The sequence below is a fragment of the Actinia tenebrosa genome, unplaced genomic scaffold, assembly GCF_029948245.1.
Source record: "Actinia tenebrosa isolate PJP-AT-01 unplaced genomic scaffold, QUT_ActTen_1.0 PGA_scaffold12__29_contigs__length_12842862, whole genome shotgun sequence".
NCBI lineage: Eukaryota > Metazoa > Cnidaria > Anthozoa > Actiniaria > Actiniidae > Actinia > Actinia tenebrosa.
Genome location: NW_028292572.1, coordinates 2771815 through 2792955, shown reverse-complemented (window position 1 = coordinate 2792955; position 21141 = coordinate 2771815). Strand labels below are relative to the sequence as shown.

General features: G+C 37.5%; 2 protein-coding genes across 5 annotated transcripts; both read right to left on the bottom strand.

Moving 5' to 3' along the window:
- Window positions 1–67: 67 nt before the first annotated feature.
- LOC116298066 (lysophosphatidylserine lipase ABHD12) lies at window positions 68–12347 on the bottom strand. 3 transcript variants are annotated; one of them, XM_031706411.2, is made up of 15 exons: window positions 12316–12347; window positions 12046–12087; window positions 11307–11428; window positions 10405–10504; window positions 9675–9776; window positions 9056–9086; window positions 8279–8324; window positions 7977–8012; window positions 7810–7903; window positions 6528–6565; window positions 6027–6106; window positions 5712–5785; window positions 2349–2427; window positions 1467–1588; window positions 68–1315 (listed from the first exon to the last, which is right to left on the bottom strand). In XM_031706411.2, the coding sequence occupies exons 1-15, from the start codon at window positions 12339–12341 to the stop codon at window positions 1252–1254; spliced, it is 1056 nt and encodes a 351-aa protein (XP_031562271.1). In that variant the 5' UTR covers window positions 12342–12347; the 3' UTR covers window positions 68–1251. The 3 variants fall into 3 exon arrangements, 2 of the variants coding, with proteins under 2 accessions (XP_031562271.1, XP_031562272.1); XM_031706412.2 differs by having other exon boundaries at window positions 11307–11363; window positions 12316–12346; XR_004197299.2 differs by lacking the exons at window positions 68–1315; window positions 1467–1588 and adding an exon at window positions 2603–2839.
- Window positions 12348–12703: 356 nt separating this feature from the next.
- LOC116298068 (uncharacterized) lies at window positions 12704–17781 on the bottom strand. 2 transcript variants are annotated; one of them, XM_089028485.1, is made up of 6 exons: window positions 17726–17781; window positions 17272–17600; window positions 16040–16059; window positions 15544–15665; window positions 13633–13750; window positions 12704–13234 (listed from the first exon to the last, which is right to left on the bottom strand). In XM_089028485.1, exons 2-5 carry the CDS (start codon window positions 17589–17591, stop codon window positions 13640–13642), a joined length of 573 nt encoding a protein of 190 aa, XP_088884611.1. In that variant the 5' UTR covers window positions 17592–17600; window positions 17726–17781; the 3' UTR covers window positions 12704–13234; window positions 13633–13639. The 2 variants fall into 2 exon arrangements, with proteins under 2 accessions (XP_088884611.1, XP_031562273.1); XM_031706413.1 differs by lacking the exon at window positions 12704–13234 and having other exon boundaries at window positions 13583–13750.
- Between the last annotated feature and the right edge of the window lie 3360 nt (window positions 17782–21141).

Sequence of the window (21141 nt, the reverse complement as noted above, 5' to 3'; positions counted from 1 at the left end):
TATGAGATATGGATCATAGCTATCATTACGAAATTCGATAAGACGCTACACACGTGATCACGCTAGCTTAATGCCAACCACGCGAACCTTTATTCGCCATCGCTATCTATCGCTAGCACTTGCTATACGACGCTATTACGCTATTACGCTACAACACGAGTTTAATTTCCCGCCCGCCATCCCTACCACTGGTACAGGTAAGTAGAGGTAAGTATTCCATTGACTGATCGCGGTCAATGTGACAGGTGTTCGGTGGGTGGTGACAGGGTGACCATGGTTACCGCTAACTTGTGCCTGGCTCCGCCCATCCCACCGAATATGCACCTAACGCCAAGCTCATCATTAACGATGAGTTTAACGTGTCATTGAAGCATGAAGAAAACTCGCTAGCGAGAATTTCCACCTCGATAAAACTCGCTAGCGAGAATTCGGTTCAAAAACTCGCTAGCGAGAATTTCCACCTCGATAAAACTCGCTAGCGAGAATAAGCAGAAAAACTCGCTAGCAGCAACTGAGGCTGGAATAAAAAAATTGAACAGTGTATATATATATTTCGATCGCTAAAAAGTTAATCTGGACAAAGAAAAAAATTTCAACCCCCCTTAAAAAAATCTCGATCCCTTTTGGCAGTAACGGCTTGCCATAGCGTTCTTGTGGTTTTGGGAACTTTGGAAATTTGGAACGAGTGAAAATTTAAATTTGAGCAAAAAAAGCGTTCCCTTTTTTTGCTAGGTCCCATTTTTCTCGCAGGCACGTAGTTGAAACAGGAATCCCAAAACCCCGATTCTTTCTCAAACACATTACAAGAACTCTGCTCTGCAGGCTAGTAAAAGTCTAATATAATTTGTCCAGCCGTCATTAGTATCGGTCCCAGATCCTCTCGGATCCGTCGGTGGGGAGGGATTGGGTGGATCTGCGAACGACACTGACGACTACGAAGTTGACCAGGGATACGAGCCCAGTAGGGTCGCCAATGGATTTTGTTTTTGACTTTTCGGATTTTTTCGGTTTTCAAAAGTTTAAAAACAAAAACATAAAGTGTAAAAACAAAATCCGAAAAGTGATTTTCATTTTTTTGGATTTCGCTTTCAACTTTTCGGTTTTTGTTTTTCGATTTTAAAAAGTGTAAAACTGGGCCAAAGTGGAAAATGGAAAAACAAAGCCCGAAGAGTGAAAAGCAAAATCCGAAAAGTGAAAAAACAAAATAATAAGTCGAGCAACGAGTTAAAGAATTGTTAATTATGACATTGGTTAATCTTTTTTGTCTGCGAAGACGGTTTGCTCACTTTGCAAAGAATTTTGCTCCAGGAAGTCCCTAAAATACAAAATGAGAGGTTGGTTGCGAATATTAGTCATCTAAAAAGCTAAAGCCGTTGGTGTTTACCGCCTCATCCAGACTGTTTTCTTGTCAAAGGCATCAGAGTTGTCAGTGGTTCATTTTCTGGTAGATTACCATTGACACCCACCTTAAAATGCGAGGCAACAGTTTAGAATCACAGATCCAGTTATGCCCATGTTTGCCATTAAACTCGATCAGATGCACGGGTTTTGCATTCGAAGGACGACTTTGTCGTGCTTGTACATACAACTGGAATGTAACAAACAAACAAACATCATTGATGATCATTAACGGCGTGAACAATCAACAGATAGAAAAGTGATTATTTTTCAGTGGTTTTTAAAGCTGTTTGACTCCCTATGTTGACAAATCTACCAAAAGGTTAGTAAATCTTTTCCAAGACCAGTTAAAATGCCTTAAATGGCGTTTGAACATAGAAATATGTATGCAATTCAGAAAACTTCGATAGGCCAGAGGTACTAGACAAACAAATGATAAAGATGTATTTCTTGATGGTTTTGATACCTAGTTTTCAGACGTTGTTTAAGCCATGCACAACCATGTTTTCTACTAGTGTTCTATCAAAACCGCCAGTAATATCATCGAACTAAGAAAATACTTATTGCTAGAAAACTATTCACCTAAATCCAAAATGGCACTTGGCCGGTTGAAAACGAGGCATCCAGAGCCAAATTTACAAATTTACAGCATTTTCTTATTGTAAGTCCGTATGCAAATTAATCGAAACGTCGTCATGCTATTGTAAAAAACGTAAATTTGATTGTGTTTATAAATATTTTTTGGTCTCATAAATTATTGGTCTCATAAAAGTATACTCGCGGAATTTTTATTTACTGGGAGAAAACGAATATTTATTTTCTCACTAAAACTATTCCAAATTCTTGGAAAATGTGCTAAGTCACGCATGCGCAAACGTTTTTCTAAGTGTAAGACTGTCACCAGTCACAAGAAATCTATTCTATTGTCTATTGCCTTACAACTGTAATACCTTTTTTCCGAACTTGAAGGGGATGATTTCATCGTCTTGATCATGTAACATAAGAATTGGGCAATAAATGTGTGATATCCTAAAACGAAAAATTACAGTTTGCGTATCACTCCCAGTGCAAAGGCGGCAACGTAAACAGTAGAGCGTATTGCATGAATGTGTTCTAGCGCAGCCTATTTCAATTTTCTAAACAAAATTTTTTGAAGGGTATTGAAACGTTTTTCGTTTGTTTATTTATCTCTCTGCATGACTACCTGTTTATAATTGATCTTCTCAATTTTCGCCTTTGTTCTTTCGGTTGTTGGTTTCCAAATATGAAAAATAAGATGCTCTAAGAGCGTAAACTGGGCTGCCTGTATCATGCGCAGGCAAAGTGTTACATCGGCAAACATACGACCATGACGGGATGTTTTACAGAAAAGGATCTTTCGTGTGGTGATGTTTCCGCAGATAAACAGTGTTGCGTTATGCATGTCACACTACTCCACAGTCTGAAAGAATTGACAAATTTCTTTAGAAATATTTAGTTTGTTTTTAATCTGGGTCTGTTACGGATAACTTAATTCTCATGTTATGGGATCACTTTATGCTCTTTTTATGGGATACATTTATGCTTAGATTATGGGATATGTCATGAATAAAAACGTGCTTGACAACATGGCGTCTTGTTCATGACTGATTTTATAACATAGTGCTTAGAAGCGGGGTTTAAAGCGTTCCCAGGCGACTAAAATAAGAAAAAAGTTGACAGAATTCAAGCTAACATACCAAGCAACAAAAACAAGAGTCATAGAAGGAAGTTACACAGACTAGGCTGTAAAACGTAAACAAATCTACATTGAAGTAGAGAGAATAAGAGAAAAATATCAAATGCCCTTGGCAGGATTCGAACCCACGTCTTCGGTATTCTAGTCCGAAGTGTTAACCACTACACTACAAGGACCAACCACGCTGGTAACGCAGCCAGAATATGAAATGTAGGGTATTCGTGAGGATCCCAGAGCGATATTTTTTCTCTATAGATAAGTTGAACACCGTAAATATGTACGCAAAGAATAGACATAGTATAGTAGTAATAAATTATGCGTTCGGTGTGTATATAATGAAGTAGAGAGAATAAGAGAAAAATATCAATATTCTGGCTGCGTTACCAGCGTGGTTGGTCCTTGTAGTGTAGTGGTTAACACTTCGGACTAGAATACCGAAGACGTGGGTTCGAATCCTGCCAAGGGCATTTGATATTTTTCTCTTATTCTCTCTACTTCATTATATACACACCGAACGCATAATTTATTACTACAAATCTACATTGATTCATCGAAGACTGGTCGGCAAACGTTTACCGAGAGTAAAACCACAAAATGGCAAGATCATTATACCAATACCAGGGGCGGATCCAGGAATTTTAGAAGGGGGTGACCATTACAAAGGTTTTTCCATAAATTCAAGGAAAAGGGGGGTGGGTTACTGCTACTAACGATATACTGAGAAATTTGTGCATGATCCTGCAGTTTTATCATCAAACTGGGACTTTTTCAAAGACAGTTGGCTAAACTATGCGACAGCAAGTCGAGGACCACGAAGTTATCGCGGCGACCTTACTGACAGTAATAGGCAAAGAATGCTTCAAAGAACAAGAATCATACAAAAAATTACCAGTAAGAAAGATAAAATCCCAAAACAATACTGCGCAATCTCACCGAAAAGTTTGAAGGTAAAAAGAACATAACGTATGAAAGATACGCCTTTAACTCGTGCATACGAAAAACAAGAGGAAGGATTTGATCGTTATCTAACTCAGTTCAAAGAACTTATAGCAACATGTAAGTATGGAACACTAGAGAACGAAATGCTTAGAGACGGAATTGTTATAGTAGTCTCCCTGGAAAGAGTCGAGTCGTACGAGTGATGCCTAATATCCCGACTCTAGTCAGACAGGGTGCATCAGCAAATCAACGAGATACACGAGAAAGATCTTACCCTAGATACAGTCATCAACATGTCGTATCAATGAAATGGCCGCCCAACACAAACAGAAAATCGACCAAAAAACACAAATACCGCAGAGGAGAACACAAAAACGCACTCTCTACGATCAATGTATACAAATCCACCGGATTACACAACATTCATTACTGGTTACTAAAGAATAACTTTCCCTGAGTCAGCCGATATGCCAGATCTTTAACAACTCTGTCCAGGAAGAATCTATCCGATCCGGCCTAATGGAAATGTGCAGACGTCATAACACTCCCCAAAACTAAATGTGCCAAGTCCGTAAAAGATGACCTGCGTCCAATATCTTTGACAACTGTTGCAAATTATATTTGTTCCTGGCTTCTATTGTTATTATTATAAAAGTCTTCACAGGATGAGGTTACGACTACAGAAATACTCACTTGACTTAGAGTACAAACTAGGACCCAAGATGCTTACACTCTCCAACCTCAAACTTGGTACTGATTAAATCCAAAAACAGGGCAAAAGAGCAACTACTTTTCAAAGGTCAGTTAAGATTTCTCCCGGGGGGTTACTCTTGCCCGTTTAGCGTAGGGATGTGACGTTGAGCCCTCTGAACCCTGACCCTGTTCCAGAGTAAAATAGCTGAAATTCATACCCTGTTCCAGAGCAAGATCGCTGAAAATCACACCCTGTTCCGGTAGTGCGAAAATGGATACCCTATTCCAAAGAGGAGAGAGCGTGATTTCATATATCCTGTCCCAGAGCGAGCGCGATTCTATATACCCTGTAGAATCGCTGAAAACCATACCTTGTTTGGCGGCACGCACCCGTATAGCGAATATAGGGCAGTAACCCCCCCGGGAGATTTCTTTAATTGATTTCACATTTTGACGGTCTTACTGAGGTTTTTAAGTATCGCCATACATTTTCTTATAACATGACACCACAGAAACCTAGCTTGGGCTACATGTGGTTCCAGTCGAACGCTTTCAAACATAACGAAAGAGAGCTATTGGTCAGACTATACACGAAATCCCTTTACAATATGCCCGCAACGGTCTAATGCCCAACTTTGGAATTTTCTGACAGAAGAAAAAGTGCGGAGAAACGGGACGTATTTTTAGACTGGGCTTTCGCAAGCAACCCAGTAAAAGCTGCGAAAATCTAGAGGAGATTTTTTCTGTGGGGTTTCCCTGCCCATAAGGCAAAGGTTATAAAATAATTAAAAAGAAATAAATGTTAATTAGAACGTAACTTTTGAATGAAAAAGTAAATGGTCCTCCGTTTTTCTTTATTGTTTTGACGTTTTATGGTGCACCGCGATCAGTGCTATCTACTTTTTAGTAACGAAATCTAAGTAGAGAGTAATGTAAAGCCTCATTGCAGTCCATTTGTACTCACCTTTTGTCCGTTCTGAAAAGTTGCTTTACCTCATCCATCACAATCTCCTCAAAAAAGGGTAAAAATCTGAATGGCTGTTTAAAATAAAGGAGGGAAATGAAAAAGCAGAGCAGTATTGCATTGTGCAACATTACTTTTCAACTTAATTCGACAAAAAGATCAAAGTCATATGCGTCCCGCTTTCCCCCTCCCTTTTCGTTTCCTTACTTCTTTGTTTTCGTTTCACTAGTTTATTTATTTAAAAATATCACAATTCAAAGCTTTCTCCGTCAAATTCTTAAAGTGAACCAAAAGGTACGACTTGTATCTGGTTACCTTTGCGATGGCGTGTTCTTTTCCCGCATCATAAACGTTATTGAAGGGCGCCTCAAGAATGATTCCAGATGGCGGGGAACCTGGGGGAAACAATTTAACAATTAAAGTGTATTTCGTTTACCTCGTTTAAATTTAGTTTGAGTTAATTTGAATTCCATTTAATTTGGATTCCACAGACTAGCTCTTCTTCCACTGGAATTTAGAAGTTGATTTTTACGGAAGAAGGAAAACCGGAGAACCCGGAGAAAAATCCTCGAAGCACAACAACAACAATTTATTACTTTAGTCATAAATATTTACAATTATTTACAATTAATTATACAAAAAAAATAAGTAACTGTTACTCAAAATAATGAAGGGCTAATCTAGTTGAGCAACAAAGCAAAGGAGAAAACCAACAAGCGAACCCGGGTCGCATTGGTGTAAGGCTAGCTCTCACCGTTACGCCACCCCTGCTTCAAATTCCCTTTGATCATCAACGAATTATAATAATTTTTTTACCTTTATCACATAGCACTTTTGCTACGCCAGCCGCCACACTGCGAAGAAAAAAGTATTCAAAAAGTAGACGTTTGAACGGTTCCATTAAAATCCTATTAGCTAAAATAGAATTAGAGACGCGAATCCTCGGGAAAAATAATGAAGTTATGGCTCGTTAATGATCCTTAATTGTGCTAGAAGCAAGTTGGGCGGAGAGTCGAATAATGCATAATTGAATTTCGACCGGAAAAAAACATGAAATTAACATGAATGAATGAATGAATGAATGAATGAACACTTTTATTTATCAATATCTATCAATATAGCTATCAATAGGAGCCCTAATAAATATAAGATAATAAATAATTTAGGTTAAAAGCTAAAATATGAAGCTATAGTAATAAAATCCAAAGTACGTTAATAAGATCTAAAATATGATACTAAAATATAATACTAAGGCCGAGGTTAGACGTCGACCCCACATGCCCCGAATCCAACGCAAACGAGCAAACGCTAACAATTTCATTTGCATTGGGCAAACATAACAATAGAGATCCCACAATCCTTTGCATTGTATAAATCAAAGCCAATCCTGTCTTTACACAGAGAGAATAAGGGAAAAATATCAAATGTCTTTACACACATTCATTCCAACAACATCAAGAATGTGTATAAGACATGGTGTCGTACGCGATGCCTGTGCCAGTGTACGTGGATATACCGCTGTTCACTCTCGTGGACAGTAGACGTTAGTACTCCATATTTCAAATATATTCATGTGCATTGTAGGCACTGAGAATTTAGTATAGTCTCAAGTTCATACATAATTCGAAACCAAAGCCCCTCATACCTTGCGTTTCTGTTATATACAGTCAATTCAAAAAATGTTGTCGTCGACCAACTCAAGCCTACGCGACTGGACCGAAAGGAACTCTGGGTAGCAATCATTGAAGCCGAGTTGACTCCATAATTTTATCTGACTAGTTATGCCTGGTTTAAAGCACGAACCTTCGTAGGCGTGCGGAAATGTTGAAGGAGACTTTTTTCAGTGCCTTCATATTTTCGGGATTGTGAACTGAATCACAACTACTTTGTTTTTCTTTCCTTAAACCCAAGAAGACATGCATTTAATGGATTTTTTACTCGCCATTATTATCTTTGCTACTAGCGGGAACAATTAATTCAGAACGAATATTTAACCGCTTCAGTGATTTTTACCCATATTCCTTTCGGTCCAGTAGCGTAGGCTCGGAACCGGTCGACGACAACGTTTTTTGAATTGACTGTATGACAAATTACTTACGCGGATCCTAATGAATGCCCCCAAATGAAAACAGGTGCGTCTGCGGACCTCGATTTAACCCAATCCCAAGTAGCAAGACCATCCTCAATAAGACCTTAGTATGAATGCATGCAAGAATAAATAGGAGGTAATGCATACCATTTGACGGGGGAAAAACAACCCGTTACCTTGTTCTGATGGATGACCATCTGAATCAGCAAAACCTGCAGTTCAAAGCAAACATACATGGATTTTAATAAGTGCTATTTTATTGACTTAGAAGTCGATTCATCTATCATTATTTCACGTCATATTCGACACCTAGTTGGTTCTTGTTGTGGTCTTTATTTATTTATTTTATTTTTCTTCCTTTTTCATTTCCTTTCATCCATTCCTTCCTTCCTTCCTTTCTTTACCTTTTATCATTTAACGCCACAAGTCCGACCCTGGCGTAGTGATGGCAATCATTCGATTATACTGCTGTACGTACCTCTATAATCTATCGTTACAACATGATACGACAGCGATGATAAAACCTGCTCAGGTAGAACAAAAGTTGAATTTGAAATTAAGGCTGTGTTTACACGGTACCAGACGAATTTTTAACCGGTCAGAAATTTGACATGCACATTTAACCGTCTCTTTAACTGTATAAAAAATACCGGATCCAAATTTTTGTTCGGATAGCTTAGTCCCATGTGAACCGAACCCTTAATCGTACAGTAGTAATAAATTATGCGTTCGGTGCATATATAATGAAGTAGAGAGAATAAGAGAAAAATATCAAATGCCCTTGGCAGGATTCGAACCCACGTCTTCGGTATTCTGGGTCCGATGTATTAACCACTACACTACAAGGACCAACCACGCTGGTAACGCAGCCAGAATATGAAATGTAGGGTAATCGTGAGGATCCCAGAGCGATATTTTTTCTCTATAGATAAGTTGAACACCGTAAATATGTACGCAAAGAATAGACATAGTATAGTAGTAATAAATTATGCGTTCGGTGTACATATAATGAAGTAGAGAGAATAAGAGAAAAATATCAAATCGTACAGTTTTTTGACTGGTTAAAAATTTGTCCGGTACCGTGTAAACGCAGCCCGATGAATTTGAAAATATGGCTACTAAACAAGCACTACAGTTTTATTACTAAGACCTTAATAAGACCTCCATTGCCAAGGAGGGATTGACAACTTACTTATCCATTACAGACCAAGGGAAAAATACAGAAAGATTGGAGAAAAGTAAAAACAATACCAACCTTATACAATGCTAATCGATGCTCATTTGCTCTGCAATACAGAAAAAAAGAAAAGAAATGAAAAGAATTTCAAGGATTACGCAAGACAAAAACTTTGAAAAACACAACAAGATCATGCATCGCAAAAAAAGAGGTCAGTTTTCATAACAAATAAAAGTAAGAGATGTTCTTGGTTTTGCATGTAATGATGACACAGTAATAACACACACAACAATGAAAAATTACTATTTCATTAGAATTTTTAGTTCTCCCTATTTACTGTAGTTTTCCTATAAAAAACTAACACTCTCTAGTTTCAGACAATGTCCATACCTGTTCTAAGGAAGGAGGGGTGGCAGTGGTTGGAAATGGGAAGGGGGAGGGAGCGAGGGGGAGAGGGGTGGAGGGGAGAGGGGTGGAGGGGAGAGGGGTGGAGGGGAGAGGGGTGGAGGGGAGAGTGATGGAGGGTCGACGTCAGGCTCTAGGCACACATTGTCTTATAATTTTTTGAAACCGTCTTATTCTATGATTAAAACTCTACTGAAACTGGATAACAGACCACACACTACTATAAATTGTGTAGCTACAAGTATAGCAAGAAAGAAAGGCCATTCAATTATTGTTATTATTGCCATTTTACCTAGAGAATGCATTTCCATGAAAATAAATGAATACTGGGTTTCCATCTGTAAGGTGAAATGGCTGGTCAAATGGTATTTCATCATTTTTTGCTTTTACATACCTGAAAAATGTTATTAATAACTCACATTCACTCTATGATTGTTTATTGGTTTTCCTTTAAATGAAAAAACACTGTAGTTTCTGAAATCATTCACACCCCTTCTACAGAAGAGAGGTGGAAAGAAGGAGGGGTGGAAGGAAAGAAGGGGATTGGAGAGTTGAAAGTCAGGCACACTGGAAGTTCTATGTCATAAGGCTGCGTTCATAATGTATGGCAGAGGGGGGGGGGGGGGGGCAGGTGAAATTTAGGGGGATTGGGAAAATTTTTACCAGTAAAATGGGTGAGGGGGGGGGGGGGGGTTGAAATTTTTTCAGAGAATTGGCAGGGATGCAAAACTTTTTTTGCGGGACTTCAAGGGGGAATCTTAAGAATTTAGCTATTGTTTTTTTTGTATATCTTCATTATATTTGACAACACCTCAAGTCTCTATACAATACTTTATACCCTCTTAAGTTTATAATTATAGACATTTTTTATCTCAAACTGAATCACAGACCACACAATTCCTTTGAATTATGTAGCTTTCTTAAAAAGTTAAAGATATTGCCATTCTACTGCACCCCCATTTTCTTTCCAATCTAAAGAGGAACAAAGGGCCCCCAGAAACAAGAAACTGGACTAAACTCACCAAGCTCCTAGCTTCCCAGCAGGTCCATTAATGTAAAAATTTGTTGAATTTTCAATTCCATGTTTATATGGTTTGGAATAATCAGTAAAGGGATCTTTAACTGGATAAGAGGAAAAAATACAAATATAAAAATACATAAAAAATACATACATATAACATACATAAATTCAAAAAACACACATTCTTATATACTGGTAATTTTTTGATTAATAAATTTATCTGTGATAAAGATAAATAGAAAATACAAAAAATTGAAAATGTTTCCAAACTCCAAACTTAAACAACACCTACAAGATTAAGTCCACCACTATGCATTGAAGTAAACACAATAGAAATTAGAACTGTTTGCATCACACTGTTTGCTCGATCACAGCTCAAGTACACCAATCATGCACTTGAACTCTGATAACAATTAACAATTAATGGATGATGTTAGCATGACAACATAAACTATCAAGGACTGAGACTATTTTGTGCTAGGGCCACAGACTATTTAAATACAGATAAAATAGCTGAGGTCTTAATAATTTAAGTTACCGTGGGTTTCAAAATTTTGGGAACTTTGACATTTATAAGGCTTGTTATTGTGAAATTGGTTTTTCACAGACACAAGTCAGGAATAAAAAGGTACTGACTGATCATTTTTGATTCATGGCAGTGAAAATTCACATTTCAGTGTGCAGCTCACAATTACTGAGTTGGCAGAATATTGAAAACTGTAGTAAATATCATGCCAATAGTAAAATCAATATTATTTTTAAATATGCTATTTATAAATTTAGAATGAATTTTTTTGCAACAAACAGAAGTAAACTGTATTTCAATCTTTGTTGCTTCTAGTTGAGTGACTAATTGGTATGATATCTCAGCCAATAAGGTATAAACGAGTAAGTTGAATTTACCATAGTTTAAATAAATAACTTGTTTTCTTGCCCATGATGAATTGTACATGACAACCACTAACAGAAGATAAACAGACAAAGGGATAACTATTGACAGTTTTATCAAGCTTTTAAGGAAAGTCCTGTTGGAATAAAAAAAGAATACAGATTCAAGATGTTACTCATCTAATTGACCCACAACCGTTTAACTGTCTCAAAGGTATACTTTAACCACCCTTTGTTTACTTGACGTAGTACTCAATTGGATTAAACACCTTGAAAATCCTGGACAATACCTTAGGGTTTACTTTCCAATTTTCTCAAAAGCATTTGATGGCATAGATCATAACATTGGTGCCCGACACCAGCCAGCTACACTAGAGAGACCTTTATCAATATCAGCATTTTTACACTTAGGGAGAATGACAGCCTTCTAGTATAAATAACTACCATCATCTGAAAGAATACATCTCGAAATATCTTGTCGAGGATTTGACATGCCCAAGCTAAAAGTGTTATGTGTCACAGGAAGTTCAAGCAGGGGATTTCTCTGGGCTTTCTGTTTATTCTCCTTCCACAAAATTGACAGTTAAGTAGACTCAATTCAGTTGGATCAAGAAGAAGGAGGGAGAGCTAGCAGTAAAATTTGAATAATTTCCTTTCAATAATATAAAGGATTTTAAACTAGGTCTAAATGTTATACTAATACATGATGATCAATATACTATGAATACATCCAAATATTAGTAAGATTACTTACCCTAAATTTATAGATTTTTGCTGTGCCATGGATTTCTCTCCTCTATGAAGCAAATGCCAGGGATTTAAAATTGTTAAAGTTCAAATTCGAATTCTTATTATGGCAGCTAGTTTGGATAATAAATATGGATAGTGCTAGTGTTAATGTGAATACTACAGTACATAGCCAATTATGCAAATAAGACAATGATCAAGGTCCTTTAAAACATATGAATATCAGTCGCTGTGACTACGGATGACATGAAAAAATTGTAAAAATTAAGTTACTCACTTTTTACTCTTATCTTTGGCCGCCATTTTTGATACACATTATCACCACAGGTAGCCCAAACTAAATTTTGTAAATAGATAGACATAGAGCGCTGCCAAAACTATCGCGTGCTCACATTTGGGGCGGATCCAGGGTATTCCCTTCCTTTCAGGACTTTGGTTATGCTTCTTGAATTTGAATAGGAAGCATATCTTTTAATATTTTTGTCCAGTCAAGCCCCGCCTTTTATTGTTGGTGGGACCAGGAGGGCGTGGATGCTCATCATATCTTTTAGCGGGAAAATCGAAAATCTGTTATCTTTTAGGGTGTCTAAACGATTTTTGGGTCATTTCAATCCAAGCTGGTATCTTTTAGGGTATTCTTTTAAGATAATAAGATATCACATAACAATAGCACAATGACGACTTTAATTGGTCTCGACATCCATCAGGCCAGCAAGACATACAAGCTAGGTTGGCAAAGATGATGAAACAATTATACAAAACTTTGTACGCTCGTTTCTCATACTCATTAATAATGCATGAGTAAACCAGCCAATCAATGGGCTATTTTTGGGTCACATGATGTTACTTAAAACCTGGTAAAGTTCTGTGAAAGGACTGAATTCAGTCTGTAGTAACTGGAACAACTACTACTACTACAAGTCGAATAATTAATGAGCATGAGAAGTCATTTCAAAGCCTCCAATATTGGACTGGACAGGATTTCAAGTCCACGCAATTAGTTCCAATTAGTTGCAACTAATTGCTTGGACTTGAAAACCCATCCAGTCCTCATTGTCGGCTTTGCAATATTACATATTATATTATACTAGTGACTTGTTACTGTTCTCGAAATTAATAGACCTCAGATTTATGACAATTAATAAATGCTTTCATAAACTTTTTAAGCAGGAAATGCTTGAAGTACGTCTTTGGATCTATTAAAAATGCAAAAAAACCTATAAATATGTTTAATCTCAGCTGGTATCTTTAAGGGGTAAAAATCTTATGCTGCCACGCCCACCTTTGTAAGACTCGGTAATCTTTTAGTAGTCATTTTGGAAATTTCCAATGAGCATCCCCTGCTCGTTGCCTCCCAGAGTCCCCCCCCCCCCCCCCCCCAGGGTTTGACGGCTTTATGGAAAACACTCTAATGGCTTAGTGGTTACTTCAAGTTGGGTTGGTGTTAACAGTTAGTTCAGCTGCACGCAGGCTAGTGTGTTGAATATGAGTATTTAGCAGCATGTCGATTCAGCCCGTCCCTGATTACATGAAAAATGCACAACCAGACTAAGAATGTCTTTTTAATTCTTTTAAAATACGCATATATACTAACGCTTATTTTAATGGCTCATTTTAATATTTGATAAAGTATTTAATTCTTCAGTGTTTCTCATGATATGGATGAGGGAATGAAGGTCTTCTAAAATAATCTTTGAGTTGTATGCAACATCCTGAAAGAAGAAACGATACATTTAATAAATGAATCAGGGGCATCATTTCGTATGGGGGTATTATAAATGAGGATTGCAGGCAAACCTAAAAAGTGGTCTTAAGATTGGAAAATATAAGAGAAAAGGGAAAAAGTGGGTATGGGGGCATTAATCAGGGCCTCTCATCTCCATTCCCATCTTCACAGTTCTCTAATAAATGGTAACTAAGTTGTAAAGAGTGTGGGAATACCACTATGGTTTTGGATGGGATTCCTTTTTTTTATGAATCCTCAGTCCCAACTAACAGTCCATCAATAATAGTGTGTGCTAATGTAAAAGTGATAATGTAAACAACCTCATGATTCAATATAATACAAAAATCTGTATGGAGACATCCATTGAACTCAGAAAGAATTCTGATTTGCAGATGGGATTTGAACCCACAACCTTCAATACTCTCTGCCTCAATATAGAATTTTATATTGAATATATCAGCCACTTAATGTTTATATTTATCTTAATATGCATCTTGTTAGGCACCTTTGAAGACATTATTTTGAATTTGCACGGTATAAATAACAATAACAATAATAATAATAATAACAATAACAACAGCCACAGGAACAGAAATAGCAACAATAACAACAACAACCACAGCTACAGCTACAATGATAATGATAATGATAGTGATAATGATGGTAATAATTAAGAAGAAGAAGAAGCATATGGTATGGAGTAATCAGGATGAACCTGCATTCAAGTGGTTAAACAGAATCATGATGGCGGAGAAAGCTTCAGCAGTGATAGAAATACAAGAACAGATGGTAGAAACAAGGGCAAGGATCCATGAAACTAGCTGGCAAATTTAATCAGTAAAGTGATGCTTATGTGGATGTCATTAAGAAACTGGGCAGCATTGGCTGGCCAGCTGCAAGATCTTAGCAAGCAGAGAATATCTTCAGCATCATGACAATGCACTACAAAGAGGTATGGGAGAAGGGAACAGTCATTGAAACCCAACAAAGACAGCCTAGATGAGATTGAATGGCAGACAACAGCACCTCAATGCCTAGACTTGGTACAGCAGTAGGAGTTAGAAAAAAGGTTCAAGCCAATTCAATTTACTTAAGATGGGAGAAATGTGATTATATTTAAGAGAGTATGTGATTAGACGGGGGGGGGGGTTACAGTCAAACAAGCTCAAGCGTTGACCCCTAGAGTCGATTAATGAAATCATTAGTATTTCCATGCCTCAATTACTTGGAAGATATCAGTATTTTGTAGGGAACGTTCCCGCCTTGAGCGAATGGAGACACAGTTCCATGTCGTCGATAATGTTGGAGTATTTTCTGGACTCCCCAACTAGAAATTTTCAGTTGTCGCGAAATTGCTTTATTGGGCAATCCGCTATCGCTGTAGTCTTCCTCGCATCCATTTTTAGTGTCGTTCGTCACGCAACGCGACGACCGACACTAAAAATAGATGCGAGGGAGACTACTATTGCTGAGATGAACAATTTCCTGTCGAACAATATCAGGTAAAGGCCTTCCCGGCACATAAACACGGCCAAGCCTATTTCTGGCCGCCATGTTTTCTTGATCTTCCTGTGTTAGCACTGATTAACCAATCAAAATGTCGAATATTGAAATTAAAGTTGATTGGAATTTTCATATCTTCATTTTCGACATTGTAAATTTCAACTGAATAATGAAATCAAAATTTGAAAATTCAAATCATTAATTGACTCTAGGGGTCAACGTGTGAGCTTGTTTGACTGTAACAACAACAACAACAACAACTGCAGTATATCTTACTTGGACAGCTGTTTGAGCTCTTGAACGATGAAATGTTGAGCTATCTAGTTTAAGAGTAGCTGATTTGTACATCTGCGTAACCCCCTCAACAATACCACTTCTTAACTGGAGATTCTTTTCTCCTGTGAACAACAAAATAAGCATCATTCAAAAGGATGTGACATGATTTGCCCAATGTTCTTTTTTTATCTTAGAACAATAAAAGAACAATACAATCACATGATAAGGGGTTTAACTTTGGAAGGGCTTATTTTTGGAGATTTACATTAGTTTGATTAATGGGTTATGTTATCTAGTCTAGCAAACTTGTATCTTGTATCTTAGAGAGAATAATGTTTTATTATTATCACCATTTGAAAGTCAGAAAACAAAACATGTCACAAATAATTCCATGTATCCTACATTATTCTGGTTTCACTTCTCACTGAAAGAAAAACAACAACAATTTGATGAAGAGATATTAAAATACTATTAAATAAGTACTTCTAGTACATACTTAGCTTTCTGTGGAAAGGCCTGGTACATTTGGATCAGGTGAAAGCAGCAGCAAAAGAAAAAACATCAATTTTAATACCTTGAAAGTTACTCAATTTTATGTTATATATTATCAAAACTAATAATATAATTATATTGTATATTATTTCATAGTTAAAACTGATTCAAAGCAACAATCTGATGTTTCTAGGAATTTGAGAGCATGAGAGAGTAAATAGGTATTATAGATATATAATATACAAAGATTATCATAGGTTAAGAGCTTGATATCATTTTTATTCACCAGTTTCTATATGATACCACAAACAAGCCAGTCCACAAGCGAGCAATATCATATGGCAAACAAATGAATAAAGGGGATATTAGGCTCTTAACATGAAATAATATTGCTTTATTACACATTTATGTCAATAAAATGTCAAAATTTACAGTTTCCAGTTAACCGTGAAGTGATATTGTATCACTTCATTGATATAATTTTTATTCACAGCTTTATCACACTTATATCTACCCTAAAAGTGTAATAAAATCATATATCACTCATTCGTATGAGGACAAGGAAGAATGTCTCGCACACTCATGCCTCATACTTGTACTCCTTGTCATATCTAAAGTTATGTGAGTTGAGTGTAGTGTGTTTTAAATAATGAAAGTAGTGGTAGTGCATTTATAGCAAATCTCACAGAAGAGGCCCTTACAGGGAGTGGTATTTGAAAATTATATGTTTTTTTTACCTATGCAAATATCAGTAGTGTATTAGTAAATACCACGAAGACGTCAAAGGAGGCATTTCAGTTTTTCTCCCATCACATGGAAATCGAAACACTGATTACTATGAGAAACTTTTTTTGCTAGAACCTTTCTTTAATTCCTAAGTAAGACAATGATGTTTTATAGCCCCAGAAGAGTTTTGTATATTTAATGCCACCTTTGACGTCACATCATTAACATATGGGAAGTATAATATCTCAAAGATGCCATTTAAGAATATTTTAGAGTGCAAAACATTAATCCGTGAAACACTAATTACTAAATAGTACAAAATAGTGCTAATTAAACAATAGAAAACAATGGAATTTGCATGAAATTGTGCTATTTAGAATTACTAAAGTTTCACGGTTATATTATATTGTTTGCACTACTCTACCCATTCAACTATTTACTTCATTTAGAATCAATGCTGAAAATTTTGAGTAAGGTATCATAGGTCACTTTCAAGTTTTTTGTACTCACGAATCATATTTATAAACCAGTTTATGTCTCTTTGCTTTTTCGACCTTTTTTGATTGAATTGAAGAGCTGTTTGGTTGTTCAGTGTCATCTGTAGTGGCGCTGAATGTTTCTGAATCCAGTCCCTCTAGCTGTTCGGTACTGTCTGTCATTGGTTTACTGTAAGGACTTTTGATCTCCTCAACTTCTTCTTCTTCGTCAGTTTCCGATGCTTCGCCAGAAACCATCGTACTGCTTATCATGGTGTTCTTCATGAATGATGAAGATTGAGCTTCATCATCATCAGACTCTGCTCCCTCTCCAGCAATCACATTAGAAGTCATCTTGTTCGACTATGAAAAACACATTCTTCATTTGAAAATCGTTTGCTCGATAAAGTGAACTTTTAGAAGTACTATTTATCGATTGATAACACTTTATCGACTTATTTTTACAATTAACCATACCATAAACATACCTTTATATCCTTGTACTTTTACCCCGGTGGCACGTGGTTTCGTCTTGCATCTTCTGTTTTACATATTCCACAGGTAGTCCAAGTCTAGAATTTACCAATCTCGAGCGCAGTTTTTTGGTAAGCGGGCTGAGTACGGGCTTCACTCGTTCACCTCGTAATCGTAATCCTTGTATTAGTTTTCAAAACAGATACTGTTTAGTCGGTTTGCGGGGCAAAACTTTACCGAGCGCTTCTCAATTTAATACACGCGCGAAATCGTGAAAAAAAAATTCGAGACAAAACAGAGTTTTGGTGGACGCCAATCAAAGCGTTTACCAACATTGTAGGAAAACACAAAGCTTTTAAGGGCACGTGCCTATGGAATGTCATGGAAACGCATTGATTGACGTCCACTAAAACCTACTGGACTGGACTGGACTGGACTGGACTGGACTGGACTGGACTGGACTGGACTGGACTGGACTGGACTGGACTGGACTGGACTGGACTGGACTGGACTGGACTGGACTGGACTGGACTGGACTGGACTGGACTGGACTGGACTGGACTGGACTGGACTGGACTGGACTGGACTGGACTGGACTGGACTGGACTGGACTGGACTGGACTGGACTGGACTGGACTGGACTGGACTGGAAATCGGTAAAACATGGACTCAAAATAATAAGCTTAAATAACCGGGCATCAAAAAATGTTGAATTTCTCTCGGTCGTGAACAATCAAACTACGAACCACAATTTAGAGCTGTTATATATGAAGCGACCATTACTGAATAAACAAAGGTAAATCAAGCGCAGCTGTCATTTATTGACATATAAAACAGATCCACTGTTGATTCAGCCCTTAATTGGTAGCCCTGATACTCGGCCGGTCTACCTCTCCACTACAAACAAATAAAAATAATTAAGTTCTATTTAGCTACAAATATTTTTGCCCGTTTCATGACCTTTAAGTTACCCTCCCTTATAGGGAGGAGAAATCTAGATGATTTCCAGGAGGAATGGAACGTCTGGTTTGCCGCGTGGGATGACCCCGCCGGGGGGATGACTTAACAGACAAAGAAGAGGAAATAGGTCGTGGCTCTTTCGGCTTTGTGTGAAGCACCAACCGCGATGATTTGAATATTTACATACTGCCAACATTTTTACCACGTGTGAACTGTCTATCTTCTTCAGAATTCTTGTTTCTTTCAGGAATATTCGCCGGACGAGTTCTTCGTCGCTCATCAGCTTCTTAATAACAATCTACTCATCGAGTAGTTTTGACCTTGCCACAAACAAAAGGCCGAAAGAGCCACGACCTATTTCCGGGTTGCAGTTCGTATTTTTCACGGGATGAACAAAATGTGCCCGGGGGGGGGGGGGGGGGGGGGGGGGGGAGAGGGGGTACTCCCCTATATTTGCTACACTGTACGGGTATGTGCCGCCCTATAGGGTATGGTTTTTCGGCTTTTGGGTCTGGGTTAGGGTATCATTTTTTGACATTTCGTCTGGGATAGGGTATCATTTTAGTCTGGGATAGGGTTATGATTTGGTCATTTTTGTCTGGCGAATAGGCTACGCTTTCTGCCTTCAAAAAAAAAAAACAATAAAAAAGTTAGTAAATATTGATTGCAATCTGTTGAAAAACCGTCTTTTGCGTCTTTTAGCCTGGGATAGGGTGTACAATTCTTAGTTTTAGTCTGGGGTAGGGTATGTAAAATCAAAATTTTAGGTCTGGGATAGGGTCAGGGTTTTGAGGTCCTGGCGGCACACCCCTACCCAAGTTGGGGTGGTAGTACCCCAACCCCCCCCCCTCCCCCGGGAAAATGTGCCTCTCTTTTAATTTTCTTGTGCTTTGGAAACTTTAGTAATCTCTTTTTAACGTTTGAAGGACTGATGTTGAAGTTGATATTGAACCCACGCGCGAGCACCAACAGGACTGCGTGCTGATTTTTGAAATTACATGGACTTTTTATATCCTGCAGAAAACTATTGATGATTTTCATAAGCGCCATGTTGGATGAATTAAAAAAGATGTTATATCATCCAACATGGCCGCCGTGTCTTTTGTTTTTTAATTCTCTTGGAAAGGATTGAAATCCAGCAATTACATATGGCTCTCTAATGATTCTCGGTGTTATCCGGACTAAAAAGAGTGCTTTTTGTATATTGTAACATGGCCAAAGTTACAATTTATCTAGGCGGATGAAGGTGAAGAATGAGCCGATTTGAAGCTCTCAACAAACTTATCTCTTTGGTTCACTGGTTTTTAATGACAAAATAAGAGTCATAATTACGACATCTTACATAGTTTACTATTTTATGTTACTCTTCCGATCGATCAACACGAAGGAGAAGGAGAAGGAGAAGGAGAAGGAGAAGGAGAAGGAGAAGGAGAAGGAGAAGGAGAAGGAGAAGGATAATAAGTAATCTGCTTGCTAGTTGGCTACGGTTTCTACCCAACTATCTTTAAAAAGCCTAGGCCTGGGCATCCAGAAGTTGATACTACCATAATAATAACTACAATAATAATAACTTGGAAAAAAAAGATATCCAATAACTGCTTTAATTGAATTCTTTTGTGTGTGTGTTGGTGCGTGTTTTTTTTTCTTCTTTCAGTTTTTTTCCTTGTCAATTTTTTCTTGCCTTCTGCTCTTCTCCTCTCTTCTCTTTAAAATCAAAGTCTAGCTCTTCAATAGTCAAAACAGCGTTACCCTGGGGTCCAGACTGTTATTCTCGCTCCAGTGTTTGCTGTTTTGAAGGGAAGTCGATAGGAGAAATCTGTAAAAAGAAAACAGCTTGACATTTTTTGACCAATCAAAGCTCTCGATAATTCAAGAACCAGTCAGAAGGCTAGGGTCAAATTTAGACTGATTTGTTCGGCGAATTCATAGGATTAATGTCAATGATGCTTTCGCCCAGAGGTTCCTTTCGCACTCTTAATTCAGCGCTCGCTCTTTAGAACCATACACAGGAAGCGAAATAGAACCTCTGGAGCCCAGGGTACTTCTTCTTGTAATTATTTTTTTCTTTTGTATCTCAGAAATTTCTCAGTTTGAAACTATTGGTCAGAAACGAGTCACATGACTCCGTGTAGACACACATCTGGGTTGACAAAAGAGAACTAAAATAACGTGCATACATACTCACTGCTTATGATACTAAACAACACAAGTTTATGATCATGACTTGAATGATTGCGGTCTTGCTAACTGAACTATCCGACTGTAAACACGCAAGAGATGGGCTTGGCCGGGTTTTTTCGTTCGACAGAAATAGGATATTTCAAAATAAATCTTTGTTAGTTAACTCACTAACGATTTTTAATTTAAGAACTGCAAAGGAAATACTCACTTGATTTCGAATAATTTCACTGTGAACCATAATATATTATATATATATATATATATCCCGAGTTGATTTGGAGCCAGCTAG